Source organism: Penaeus vannamei, chromosome 6 (assembly GCF_042767895.1).
Source record: "Penaeus vannamei isolate JL-2024 chromosome 6, ASM4276789v1, whole genome shotgun sequence".
NCBI classification, from domain to species: Eukaryota; Metazoa; Arthropoda; class Malacostraca; order Decapoda; family Penaeidae; genus Penaeus; species Penaeus vannamei.
In genome coordinates, this window is record NC_091554.1 from 44,932,799 (window position 1) to 44,947,798 (window position 15,000).

Genomic DNA, 15,000 nt, shown 5'->3' on the forward strand with positions numbered 1-15,000 from the left:
TGCGTTGTAGAGGATATTTGGCAGGGTGAAGGTGTGGGAAAGGGATGCCAGGGGATGTTGCGGTAGAAGAGTGGTAGTAGGGTAATGTCGAAGGAGGCAGGGCGAAGGTGTAGAAGGGAAAGGACAAGTTGATGTGGTTAAACGGATGACATGATGTGGCAGAGAGATGGCAGCTTAGTGGTGTGATAGAGTGGTAGAGTGATGAGAAGGTGATGATGTAAAAGGGATGACAGGGTAATGGCGTAGGAAAGATGGCAGGGTAATGACATGAGAGGGATGGCAGAGTCGCGTGATATGGGAATGGCAGGGTGGTGTTGTGGCGGAGAGATTAAAGGTGAAAGAAAACATTCAGATTATATACAATTTCCTTTATTTTGTCGTCGGAATATCGGAACTTCTGGTAACTATAATCCAAGGGTTATTGCGGTAGACAATAGAGATAGAAAAGAACCGGTTATTGATCGATGTAATCCTGCCCGCCCATCCTTACCATGAAGCCCATATACGGCGACGCTGGTGAGTACAGGGGGACAACTGGACGGGTTGAGGATTATGCGTTTTTTTTTTTTTTTTTTTTTTTTTTTTTGTGTGTGTGTGTGTGTGTGTGTGTGTGTGTGTGTGTGTGTGTGTGTGTGTGTGTGTGTGTGTGTGTGTGTGTGTGTGTGTGTGTGTGTGTGTGTGTGTGTGGGCGCGCGCGCGCACACGTGTCAGTCAGTCAGTCAGTCAGTCAGTCAGTCAGTCAGTCAGTCAGTCAGTCAGTCAGTCAGTCAGTCAGTCAGTCAGTCAGTCAGTCAGTCAGTCAGTCAGTCAGTCAGTCAGTCAGTCAGTCAGTCAGTCAGTCAGTCAGTCAGTCAGTCAGTCAGTCAGTCAGTCAGTCAGTCAGTCAGTCAGTCAGTCAGTTCGGCCGTCCGTTCGAGCTTTATTCAGTCAGTCTGTCCGGTTATCCGTCCGCGGTTTCCTTTCTGACGTTGCTGTTTCCTTAAGTCTTGTGCAATTATGTGATTGTGTGTTTTAATCAAACCTTTGAGTATGTTTGTTCATGAATAATTTTATATTCAATATTATGATTAGTTTGTGTTGCATCTCGTTTTTCACTACATAATAATAATATTAATTGTATTGTTGACTGTTTTACGCGATTCCCAGCCTTCACTCCTCTGCATATAAAAACACGTGAAGAGAGCCTTTACCCAAAACTTATCTGCAAGTAATATACAACAAGACTGTCTTGGTCAAAGTACTTTACTATTAAAATCGTGGTTGACCTGATTACTTTGTAATTGGGGTTTTAATGTTATTTGTATTTGATGCCTCGTATTCTATAATATAAATTATTGTCATGGCATATGCATGTACGTATTTAATGTAATTTATTTGTCTTACACTTCATAAAGACGGATATACATGTTTAGATTGATACACCGTAGCGATACCTGAATTGTCCAAACAAATAGGAACAAAAGACTGGTCTTGATTACACCGTGGAGGGATCTGTGCGCCGCGATTCAGATTCTGGCAGTGTGCAAGTTAAATCTCCGTTTGATTGCCTCGTTTCTTTTTAATATAATTAGGAAATTGAATTCTGAACAATCGCGGGGCTACAAAAGGCACGTGACCTCCTCGTTTTCTAGTAATTATGTTTTTAATATCTGTACATTGCTTTATTTGATAATCATCAACGACCTTATAATGACCTATTGCCTACCATTGATTTGGTCTTATATCTTACCCCAATACCCTTCTGTGGAATCATGATACCCCTGGGTGCACTTGCTTAATACTTACGATCCATTCTTAACTTAATGCCCACCCAGTGACATATACCTACCAAGGCCACTATTGGTGAAATAAAAATCTGAGCAGTATTTGAAGAATAAGGACTAAAAATGTTGGGATTCATGTGATTTCAAGGCAAAGACATAGATATCAAAATATTTTATATTGAGGTGAATGATAATACCATGATGTACCATTCTCTACACTAACACAAAAAATACATTTTTTTTTTACAATATCCACGAGTCAATACATGTTCATTCTGCAAGTTACATGAAATTGCTTGTAGGTCACAGCTCCATGGTTTCCGTGTATTTGAAGTGAATAAGGTTAGTGAACCGTAAATTACTGCATGAAAAAAGTCAGTGACCCAGAAGTTGCACTAATAAGCCCCCCCAAAAATAAACAATAATGAATAAATAAGTAAATAGAAATGGCAGTGGAGAAAGAGGTGAGGTAATTCACTGGAAGTACTGTACTGCTGAGGGCAATGAAAAAAAATACTTCAGCAGTTAATTAGTACATAAACTTAGGTAAAGTTGGTCAATACGCCAAAGGTCAGCTGTGCCTGAAATACTGCAAATAATGACATTAGGAGTCCTAGAATCTAATCTGTACAAAACACATCAAGAATTTGTTTCTCTGAAACCTGCATTTTATTATCAATAGAAAAGGCAGTGTTATTTTTTAAATATCATGATACAAAATACATACCTAAGAAACCCAGCATAGATGCATCCATAAAGATGCCTTTGCACTGAACCTTCATAACAGCGGCACAGTGGAGCTAAATATTGTACATTACTGTAAAGGTCAGTCACTAAAAAATTAAATATCTTTGTTGTTATGAAAGTAGTAGACCAACAAAACTACATTTAGGATTTTTCTTTGAGGTGGAGTTGCTTGTTCTACAATTATCTTTTAGTAGACCTACTAGAGTAGACCCTGATAATGCAAGATAGTGCCTGTTTGTGTTTCTCATTTTTAGTCACTTCCAGACCTTCATGTTTGTTACGAAGCCAACCATTCACAATTATATATTAATGATAACAATAAAATTAATGTCAGTCACATCAATATGTATTATTTACCACCATTACAATTATTTCAATACAGTCCTCTTTATACAAAATACCCTTAATAAAATGTCACATTTATCATTTGGTGTGAAAGTAAAAGTATATGGGTAGTGTAGTGTGAAGTTTGTTGTTTATAAGTAGATGAAAAGGGAAGAGAGGGAGTTGAGAGAAGGAAGGAAAAAAAAGAAAAAAAATGTAACAAAGTATACAAGAAAATAATGTAAGAACCGATTGACATTTGTGATAAAAAAAAATTGGATTGACAGATAATTTAAATCTTGTAAATAAAAAGCTCCATGATATATATATATATATATATATATATATATATATATATATATATATATATATATATATATATATATTATATTTTAAAGATGTTTGTGATATTTTAATTGTTCAAAATTCACTACAAAAGACGTGGTTTTCATGAAGCAGTAACCGTGTATGCAACACATTTCAGGGAAATTGCTCAATATCTGAGAATTTTGTCTTATTTTCATTTCTTATTAGAGAAATATCTTTTAAAAATGTCTATTTAAATAATATGAAGGACAACAGAAACAAAAAAAATACATTTCATAATCTATATTTCCTTTTTTCTCAAATAAGACACTACAAACCTCTATTGCATAACAAACAGGGTTAGAAAAATAGTTCAATTCCCAAAAGCAATCATGTTATTTAAAATGAAGATTGTAATCAATATTATTTTACTTAATATTTATGAACTATGGTATATAAGAAGCAGAGGGATGCTGTATAATCTAAGAACACTTTTACATCACTTTAAGAACGACACATGTAGAGTACCCAAATTTGTAGTCTCCATCACGCTTGTGACCAAATTCAATGCCTAACTTAAGATAAAAAGGAAAATTGTCTGTAATTCATATTGGTTTATTAAGTTCTACAAAATGAAAATTGTATTTCCTCACTTCATCCCCCCTTTTTATTTTAAAAAAATATTATGAACTTGCTACAAGTAATGAGGCAGACGTCCTTGATTCTGAGATAAAAAACTATTTCTGTAATATGCTGCTCCTCTAATACAAATGTGAAGGCAATGAGTCATTTAATTACAGGAGTGATGGAGAATAAGACAATATGGCATCAAAGAACTTAATGAGGTGGTTAAAGACAGACACACACATTCCTTCAACCACTCCACTGGCATAATGTGTAGCACAACAGAGATACAGTCTATTGTTTGAAATGACCTATTTTCCTTTAATACTTCCTCCTCCACAAGCACAGTCATCCACTTCTGCTTTCATTAAATAACTGATAGCATCATTACAGAAGACTTCAACCGCCTCATAGTTTTTCAGTACCACCTTGCCTGTGTACATATTTAACAAAGAACAAGAATAATGTTGAAGATCCTAATGAATACAGGAATTATTATCTCCCTGCATATGAAGATATAAACTCATAAGATGGCTAGGATTCATAATCACAAACTTTTTATTCATTGAAAAATATGTTTCCTGTTACCCCCCTCCCAAGATATTGTTTACATGGACTTGGTAGATCTTAAACAGTTGAAAAGTAAAACTGAACACAAAAATAAGTGTTATGTGGAAACATGACAATTAAAATACTATGTATTTACACACACATATATATATATCTATCTATTTATCTTCACAAAAAAGGAAGAAACTCAAGAACTGTTACAGATCTAAGAAGAAAACTGGTGGCTTTAAAAACTAGAAACTGTTTTATGAATGAACAATGGCTGAATATATTACAAAAACTGATATGGTATGGTGGTGAAAAACTGCTGTATCAAAGAATGTTATAGTTCGGCCAATATTAACTTCCAAAATAAAGGTTAAATTTTGTGCACAATGCACATTTCTCAAGAAGTATTCTAAACTGATTATATATCAGCTCATAAAGAAGCACCTCAAGGTATGCACTACAAAACTCAAGTAGTGGAGTGTGTATAATGTATATATAAAAAAAAGGTTTCCAAGAGTGAATTTTGTGCAGTATTTCTTTTCTTTCATAAAAAAAAGTTAATAGTAACTTTCTACAAAAATAAGTCACACTTCTGCACTGAAACATTAATATTTCAATATATATATACATACACATATATATATAAAACAAAGGAATGTCTGGTCAGTGACAAAAAATATGATAGTTTTCAATTATCAACCAACATTCTGCCATGCACTCTGCATGCAGCTAACAATGTAACATAGATCAAGTGTGCAGATCTCAATGGCATAATGAGATCATGAAAAAGATATCAGTTACACAAATCTGTAAGGGTAAATCAACTTTGCATTTAGCTCAGTTAAAAACTAAGTTTGCATCACCAAGAATGAACAAAAGAGAGAGAGAGAGAGACAGCAGTGCAGATTTAAGTTGACCAAAATATAAGGCAGTAAATGTTATCATCGTCATTTACTCACTTTAACCAATTGTAATGTGATCTAAGCAGTAAGTTCAGAGGAAGTGCTTTCACCTTGCAATATAATTGAGAAGTATTGAACTATAGCTGTGCTTTGCAATTTGCAGGTTTAACGCTTGTAAGATTTGTGCATGTCTTGTATGTGGTAATAAACTATTGTTTACATGTTTCTTTTTTCACTCCAAAAATAATATATATGGCAAACAAGTCCTTTGAGGTAGGGTTCATGGACTTTATGACTGACATTACATCACTTTAGACATCTTTATATTTTTTAAAAATCTTTTCTTTCTTTGCACATTTGCATTTAACTACTATTTAAAAATGTTTTTCCCCCCCCCTTCCTAAAAATGCATCTTCATCATAACATTTGCTTTTTCATGAGTCCTATCTCAGAAAGAAAAACAAAGTACTGAATGTCTGTTCATATAATTACGGAGTAAACCTTGTAGAACAAGAGTCTAAATTATGAAATTCATTTTAAAAGATTTTGAGAGTTCTAAATCCTTAACTGTCAAATGAACTATGTACCTAGCATTTGTTGTGTGAAATATAGCACTTGTTTGATATTTCAATCTTTTTATATACAAAAAATATACTTTGTACACAAAGATATTCCCCAAAAAGTATGATATGAATATTAACCTAACTCCTCCTTTGAAATGCACCTAAAAAAATTTCTTTGCCATAAAATGATGGATTAATGTATATATATATATAAAATGATATTATAACTTGATCATGAATATCTGAATACATCAATTAGTTTCACAGTTCGACTAAAAGAGAACCTTCGTTCAGAGAGAGGACTACATACATCTCAACCTAGATCGTCCTGTTACACTTAACACCAAGCGTGAGCCGACCTAGGGTTTCTATCATGCATTTCAGGACTAAAATGTATGTACAGAATAGAGAAAACTTTTAAGAAAATGTCAATAACTGCCCACCACTAGCAGCCCATATTAAAAAAAAATTTATCTTTGAAAATAAGTAATTTTCAAACGTTCTCATTTTTACACCAAACTATACTGGCAACAAGCAAAACTGCACATAATTTTACTGTATACAAGGTACTTTATGATTTATTGGTTGAGGTTCTTTAGCCAAGGAACCACTTGAGATACTCTAGCACAAATTCTCAAACCTATATATAATTTGTACACCAATATGAGGACATGGCACAGAACTTACCTATCACACATCAGGCACACTTATGTTAGGCTCTTATCTAATATGAAAAAACATTATCCCAAGACCTACAATCATGAGAGTATTTCTTCCATTGTCATTTTTTTTTATTTATTTATTTTTTACACTCTAGTGCATTATTACTACTACACAGAGCCTTGCTCCTCCTATCACTCATGGGGTAAGTTATAAATTTTGTGCCGCTACTACACCAAAGGACTATGACTTACTCATCAGGAATGTGGCGGGAGCGCCGCGTGGTAACAGCACCAACACTGGTCATCCTTTTATTTTCCTCCTCCCAACTAGCTCGAGTGCGTGTGCTTCTCTCAAGGGGAGGATCGTCTGGAAGAGTTCTGATTACTTTGTATGTACTCTTTTCTTTGCGAATAGTGTAGTATTCAGTTATCTGTGTCTGTGCTTTCTTTTTGCTACCAATTTCTTTGTTCTTCTCAGCTTTGCTTCTTTCGGAATTATCACTTCCAACTGGTTCTGGACTAGTGACTCGACTTCGTGACTTGCGTGTCTTGAGGCTTCTTCCAGGCTCCCGATTTGATGGACTATGAGATCGCTTTTTAAGGCCATTACTTCTCCTCACTCCTAGCTCACTCCTGTTTGCTCCTCTACCTGATCTCCGCAGACTAGTTCCTGTGCTAATCTTACTCCCTCTACCTTCAACACTAGCAGCCTTCCTCAGCTCTGGGGGAGCAGATCGAGACACTTTGCCCTCCCCTCTACCCCTGTTCTCTGACACAACCTCAACTGACCAAGACTTGGAAGAACTTTTGGAAGTCTTGGAAGAGTTCCTGAGCTCTGCTGAGGTACTCTTTCTCTCGGGAGAGGAAGTGCCGGACACGACTTTATCCTCTTTGTCGCTGGTGTTGAGTGCGGTATCCGACTCTTTATCATTATTGGAGTTGGAGGAGGCAGCTTCCGACTTGCTGGGTGAGTCGGAGTTGGCGGAGGAGTTCTTGGTGGCACTAAGCTTGCCGAAGGAAGAACTTCGCGATTTCTTAGAAGTAGTCTTGTTGCCGGTGGAGTTGTTGGTGGTGTCTGTGTTTGAGGATGCTGATGATGGGGATGAGATGTTCTCTGGGCTTTTCTTACTGTTCTTGCTTTTCGAGGTGGGCAGTATTGGTAGTCATCTGACAAGGGCAGCTTTCGTGGACCTGCTGGCAAGTGTATTTGAGGTTCGGCTGGAAAGAAAGCAAACAAAACGAGTCAAATAGGAGTTTTGGAAAACTTCAGTATTATTATGTACTATATATGCCAATTTTTATCCTGTCAATTACCAATGCTTAGTTACATAGAAGCAGGCATATCCCACATCAAAAATGCAACTTCATTCTGCTTTTTCCCCTGGTTATAAATGCCATTCGCTACATACATACATGTAGACAGCAGGCATGAATGAGGCAACTATACACAGGAAACAACATTCTGAAAGGAAGTTACTTTTTTTTCTTCACATACAAACTTATAACTGGCAAGTGACTGACTCCCAACATAAATCATTAAATATATCTTATTCTTTGACCCAACACAGAAGTCCATTCTATTTCCTTCATTTTACCTTTATTCTCATCCAGCAAGCTATCCATCGCCCAACCTTTATTATCAGTTGCACCTAAAGTCAAACAAGCAGTGTGGGTTTTTAGTAACAAAAGTACTAGTGGCCTATCATCTTTATCAAATTGAATATTTAGAGTTGAGAAATTCACAACCTAATACCGCTCTATACACCATAATTTCTAACTTGCCTCAAGCAGAATAAATTAACATTTTTAAAAGCAAGATATATATATAAAAAAAATATGTATGCATGTATGGACAACATGCCTACACATTTGCATTCATTATTCTTAATACAAACAGTCCATACAATCAAATATGGTAAATTTTCCATCTTTTACAATGTAAACACAGCTGTACCTGTGACATTGCTTAATGGCCTTTAATTTTACACAGCCCAAATTGGTCTGCATGCACAAACCAAGTGCATTCTAAGCACTGCCTCTGTAGCAACATTTGACATTAGTGCTCACATAAATAATATATATATGGTATATTTTTTTGTCAACAGAACTGGTTTGAGTGTTCAGGTGTTTAAAAGGGAATATTCAAGGGGAATTTAATGTTACCAATGAATTTTTTCATTACTGACAAGACAATGAATCAAAATTATGCTAAGAAATAATATTAAATATCACTATTCTATCAACTCCTTTTTAGCAAAATGTGTAAACAATCATATGAATTACAATTCTAGCCAACCAAGGAAAAGTATATTTGAGGGGGGGACTTTACTTTCAAAATTTGTGTAGCTTATAATATAACATGTACTTTACTATTCTTTCAAAACATGTGCGTACTACTTATCATGTGTATATATCAACATGTATCTGCATGTTTATTGGGTAAAATAACAAATACACACTGAAAATGGAAAATGAGGAGATAACCATGCACCAAAGGAAAAAGAAGAGAAATTAAATTTTCTATGCAAGAAAAACCTGCAAGCTTGGAGCAGCATAAAATCTTGTATGTGAAAAAAGAAAAAGAAAAGAAAAAACTGAAGAATTCAAAAGAAAAAAAGAAGAAAAAAAGGAAAAATATCAATAACCAAAAAATCTGAAATAAAAACATACATGCAAAAAAATAAAGTTAACAAAAAATCACTATTCACTAGACATCTAACTTACACAGGAGAGAAACGGTAGTGAAAAAGTTGATTACTATTTGTTATCCCCTTTACTACGCGATAGACTGGGAGTTTGCTGTGAATGACAGGTGAAAGGTGTGAGCGGTTTCCCAAATTGGATGTCCGACTTCTCTCATCCTCTCTCAAGCTGCAGCCTCCACTATCTCCCTCTTGTTCAGAGTTGTTATTATTAAACTGTTGACTTTCCCCAATGTTTCCATTGTCCACAGCACCCGAAGATGACACTCCAGCCACAACATTGTTCACCTCATTAGTTCTGGCTATTGGACTGTCGTTGGACGAGGAGGAAGAATAGGACGAAAGAGATGACAGACAGGGCACTTTAGACTGAGAAGAAAGAGTAACATGAAAGGATTTGGAAAGACTAGAGGACGACCCGCTGGTACTGCTAAGGTGCATCTTTCTTGCTGAAGTCTGAGATGCAGAGCCCCCACCAGGACCACCATGTGGGGTCTCTGGTGGAGCCATGGAAGATGAAATCAGGGCCCGTGTTAGGGGCTGTGAGACAGAAGGAGGACCCGGGGATCGTGACATCCCCAGAGCCTTGTTCCCACGATGAGCGGATCCCCGATACACCGATCCCAATAGCCATGCATGTCTTGCGTGAAGGTGAAAAAATATAGAGTAAATGTCTTGGATATAGCAGACAGATTTCACACAGAACCAATATATATTTTTTCTGAGAACCTACAAAGATTGTGCTCCTCTTGACTGATATAATCATGCACTTGAAATTAATATTCACATCAACTGCACCAACAAATCTAATCTGATAACACACTAGAAATATTACTTGACTAAGCTTTGATTTCTTCTATGCAAACACCTCAGGAGTGCAAATGACACCGAGTCTTAAGGGTATTAACACCTGAAAAATGATGATGCATCTTTCTTTGTATTTGTTCTCTAGATGAAAGCTAACCAATTCCAAGAACTAAATAGACTGTGTTAATATATTAATATAGTTAATACCTATCTATTAATACAAGCTACAAGTGGTTACTAAGAGTATTAGTAAGAAAGTCAAAATACATTCTCTCTATACCCACTCCCTAAAGTAAACACATTTATTTGTTGACTTACTTTTTAAATAATGCAGTAGAATTAGGAGAAGCAAAGTGTATTAATATTTTAATCTTGTTCCCGAATGAACATCTTAAATAATTACTTTACCCAACATGTACTTTTACTCTGTTAAACAGCATGTTTAATACTGCAAGGGTTATTCACCTAAATTTCCCTAAACCACAAAATAATTCCTCACCTCTTGCTTGTGGCTGTGGTAGTGGATCGCATAGGCCTACGAGCCGTGTCTCTGTAGGCTGTGGTGATGGTGGAGACCTTGCCAGCTTTCAGTGGAGACAGCACAGCCTCTCGCCCACCACCACCACTACCACTGCCTCCACTCCCCAGGGGCGTGGACTTGGTACGCACGTGAGCTTTGTCCTCAAGGCTGTAACAACATTTGTTGCTACACTAACTGTAAAAGCACATTTCCCTATCCTAATAAACATATGCAAATACAAATAAACTAATCTTTTTAGCATCCTGCATAAACCTACTGTAAGATGCTAACTAGCACACAGTCACTGCATTTAGACATTTCAGTCATGGAATCCATACAATCTATTTTTTCTCAAATCATAGGAGGGGAAAAGACTCTGAAATAGTGTCTACACTACTTTATAATACAGACAGATTTTTGGGAAGTAACAACTACTACTTTGTGTATGGTACATGCAAAATTTGGGTTCATGCATAAGGGGACATTACAATGACTTTTCAACAATTCTGTTCTAAATAAATATTGTGAATTATTTTTAACCTTTTGAAGTCACATATACTAACACATTTTCAAATACTTTCATCCACAAGTGATTTCATATATATCTGCTTACACTGCTCTTGGGGAAAAAAACATTTTGAATTAGATTTACTCACTGTACTCGTCCAGTCGTGGCAGAACGGGCATGGGTTCGTGAAGCTTTCAGCTGATTTAGGCGATCGCCTTGTGAAAGCCCATTTATAAGTCGAGTCTCGGAATCTTTACTGTCTGCATTACTATTTGCAACATCCTGAAAAGGTTACCAGGTTTATTATTTATATATTCATTAGCATATGAAACACTAAGGCAAACCCTCAATGAAATTTATTGATTTTTTATTCACATGTGTTCTTAGAAAATTGTGGGTCTTGTTTATCTATGACCCAAAGATAACACATTCTATCAAAAGAGTAAAGGAAACTCAAATGTCAAAGAATATAACATGAAGATATATAAGCACACCAATGGGAAGGAATTAAAAATAAAGTGCAGATAATTAAAAACTGCACAAATAATAAAAGCTGCCAGAATATTCACTCTGCTTACCTCGATGTACTTGTCATGATTATCTGTTTGTGAAGTTTGATCATCCAACTTCAACAAGTCAACGCCACTTAGCACTACTTGGACATTTTCCTCTCGATCCACATCATCCTCTGATGTATTTCCATTGACCTGTGTTCAAAATGCAATACATCAGGAATGGACATATTGAAAAGATAATGTTAATATCCCTAACTTTATTTATTTCTATATATTCCATACCCTGACAAATTTGTATATTAGCATGTAGAAAACCAACAAATCTGTCTATTTCACTGAATAAAGCTAAGAGTTGTTGGGTAGGAGAGAAAAACAGAGCCAAACATGCAAATAAAAATATGAATTTACAGTAACATGAAACTTTCAGGCAATGAATTGGAAGGGAAACTACACCATAACTCACCATCTTCTTTTTATTGTCATTCTTGCAGTTGTTTTTGTTCTGGTTATTCCGCATGTTGGCCAAGTGGTCCCTCCAAGCAATGCTATAAATTCCAAAATCGAATTTCTTGTTCAAGTTTTGATTTTTGTTGCGTGCTCTGAAGATGTCTCCTTCTAGCCACAGTGAAGACTGTTTCCTGTGGGCAATTTTACACTAGATTAATAACGGAAACTATGTTCAATTGAGAAAAAATCACTGATTCAATCCAATCTCAAATAAAAAGAAAATGAAAAACGAAAATTGCAACTGAAAATTTCCGTATTACATGAAATCTGTTGTTATTGACTTACGAAGTGAGCCATTGCTGCTGCCCCCCGATAATGGAGCCTGGCCTGCAGATGCGCAACCAGGCAATAGACTCTGCTGCTGTGAATCTGAAGTGCTTCATCATGTAGCAACCAATGAGGGATCCTGTACGCCCTAGGCCAGCTGGAATGTATATCCAAGATTAATTAAGCTCTGAGCAAAGCAACATTCGTCTAAAAGTATATACAAGTAATTCGAAAAGGACTGTGGCACAAAAAAGCACAATTACCTTTACAGTGTACAGCAAGAGCTCCATCAGTATTTTCACTGACACGCAGGAATTCCCTCATGATTTCATCTGAAGGACACGATCCATCAATAAAGTACATATCATAATGTTCAAAGCCTGCATTCTTGAACCGCGAAGCGTCGTAAATCTTTTTGTTGAGTCTCACTATGGTTGTCACATTATGCTTGCGGAAATAGCTGAAGTAAGTCTCGGGGGAATGGAGTGTGTATCCATTCTTGATCTTGCTCTCGGCATGCGGTCCACAGAAAGCAAGGTATTTACCTGGCATGATCCAATTGAAGTCGCCATTCTGCACTTTCTGCGAGGAGATAAAAAGAAATACAAGCCTTAGCACAACACAGAACCACCGCACTAAATCCACACCATATGCATTACGAAAATTATATAAGCTCTATGAAAAGTAAGTAAACTCCTTGAAAAGAAGATGAAGAAAAAAGGAAAGAACAAGGCAGCAGCAGCAGCGTCTCTTACTTCGTAATACTCATACTCGTCGACGTCGAAGTCATCGAAGTTGAAGAAGCCCAATTTGAAGGCCTTATCGATCGCATGCAGACAGTCGAGCAGCGTGAGATGGTACGTCGACATCCCATACGCGGCATCTCGGAAGGGACAGAACTGCGGGCTGTTTCCGCCCACCAGTGGTTTGTATGCTTCCTCGGGGGTCTTTTTTAGGTAAATTATCTGGAAAGAAAAGAACACATGCGTGATTATTATTTGGAAGTGTTGGGAACATTCTCTGGGCAAAAACACCAAACACCACATCGATTCACATGCATATACGTGAATATTGTGCAGAGCTGAGGATAATCATGCCTTTTTTTCTCTTTACCTTGCTGCTAAACATTCTTACACAGCGACATAGACTACGCAAAACTGCACGGTAATCGTAATCCTTCGACAAAAGACATTCACCTACAACGAAACTAACCCTCTTAAAAATAAATCTATGATACCATTAAGCCAAAGTCTGACATTCAAGCACAGGACGAGAGAGCCTGGAATCCACAGCCGAGCTTAGTCAGCCCTCATGAGTCACCTGGAACATCGCCAAAGCAATTATCCAGCGCGGACATTATAAAAAAAAGAGGACCAGGGGGGTGGGAACGTGAAAACAGCACGAACTTGTTTAATTATTGGCTGTATGAAATCTATTTTTTTCATTTATCTGTTTTCTATTTTCTACCAGAGCTTGATACATTATTAAAAAGGTAAAGCATACAATTTGTACCACTGACCACATCCACAAGAATTTGAAAGGCAAATCGCGCAAACACGTCTCTTTTACAAGCAGAGGAGGGGTTCAAAGAACACATTCCACCTAACATGCCACATTTACATTAGGAAGCCCATGCAAAATTAATGCTAAAACACGTAAAGCAACTCCCCGTCTACATAACGTCACCAGAGCGGGTCCCCCGAAAAGGCATGCGCCACGAGGACAGATTAAATAATGGAATTACAACAGTTTCCGGATGTCTGTTATTGTTGTTTTAGTCTTCGCTGACGTCATCAACAACAATGACAGAGGCAGCGCGAATTCCGGAAAATCTTGAGCTGTTACAAAGCCACTGTGGATATATCAAGCCATACCCGACGCAACAAAGAGATGTCACATCCCGTCCTGCTGCGGTCTTACGATTTTCTTAGAGCCGCTCGTACCCCTTTCCTGTTTCGCCTTAGACACTAAAGATCGCAAACTCGATAAGATAGGCAGACGATCTTATCAACATTCATTATTTTGTAGCGAAGAATAAAGAAAAAAGTGCATTTACTAGCTATTCTAATTATATATTTACAAAGCAATTTTGTCTCAAGCAAACAACGCCACAATGCATAATAGCACTCCGTACTTAGCCGTGATCTGCAAGAAGTATCATGCACGTTCAAGACCTGGGAGACGGACACATAACTGGCATGCAAAGCTCCCAGATGTAATGTAAAGCAAGGACTATGAAGGCCGCAGTCGTTTCCCAAGTGAATCCTCCGCAGGGAGGAGGCGACGAAAGCAAAAGCCCAACAAGCATCCTCTCTCGAGCGATTCAAAAGACCGTGATGCATCAAAACGTATCCTTCCAGAGGCCCCTAACCCCCCCCCACCCCCGCCCATCCCTCCACCTGCACATCGGGGAAGGGAGGGAGGGAGCAGGGGAAGGGGAGCGAGTCAAGGCCAAGGTCACAAACACGCCAGCTCGGAGCCCACGATTTTATCGCATTTCCGCCACGACTTCTTTAACAAATAGTGAACCATATGTCTCCGCTGCTGTCCCCTGGTAGCCCTACCTGTATCAGCGAGTCTAAGAAGTTAGAAAAATGTCCAAACAGCAATAAGAAGCAGCATTTAAGATCTGATACCAACGTGGCTTTAACAACAACATATCGCTGCCCTCTATGACGTTTCAAGCCATGGTTCAAGTACACGTGGAAAGAGGCGTGTAAACAAC

The 15,000-nt window shown here is 37.4% G+C and overlaps 1 protein-coding gene across 4 annotated transcripts in view; it reads right to left on the reverse strand.

Moving 5' to 3' along the window:
* Window positions 1–3,428: 3,428 nt before the first annotated feature.
* Window positions 3,429–15,000, reverse strand: part of LOC113820845 (dual specificity protein phosphatase CDC14C) — a 111,040-nt gene continuing 99,468 nt past the window's right edge. Inside the window, exons 4-13 of one of the 4 annotated variants that reach the window (XM_070123080.1) lie at window positions 13,031–13,240; window positions 12,539–12,857; window positions 12,294–12,432; window positions 11,965–12,139; window positions 11,565–11,693; window positions 11,135–11,268; window positions 10,458–10,646; window positions 9,174–9,791; window positions 8,045–8,098; window positions 7,570–7,667 (exon numbers count right to left, since the gene is read on the reverse strand). In XM_070123080.1, the coding sequence (XP_069979181.1) occupies window positions 8,089–8,098; window positions 9,174–9,791; window positions 10,458–10,646; window positions 11,135–11,268; window positions 11,565–11,693; window positions 11,965–12,139; window positions 12,294–12,432; window positions 12,539–12,857; window positions 13,031–13,240 (1,923 nt within the window). In that variant the 3' untranslated portion in view covers window positions 7,570–7,667; window positions 8,045–8,088. Of the gene's footprint in view, window positions 7,668–8,044; window positions 8,099–9,173; window positions 9,792–10,457; window positions 10,647–11,134; window positions 11,269–11,564; window positions 11,694–11,964; window positions 12,140–12,293; window positions 12,433–12,538; window positions 12,858–13,030; window positions 13,241–15,000 lie in introns of all 4 variants that reach the window. The other 3 variants (XM_070123079.1, XM_070123082.1, XM_070123081.1) reach the window with 3 other exon arrangements.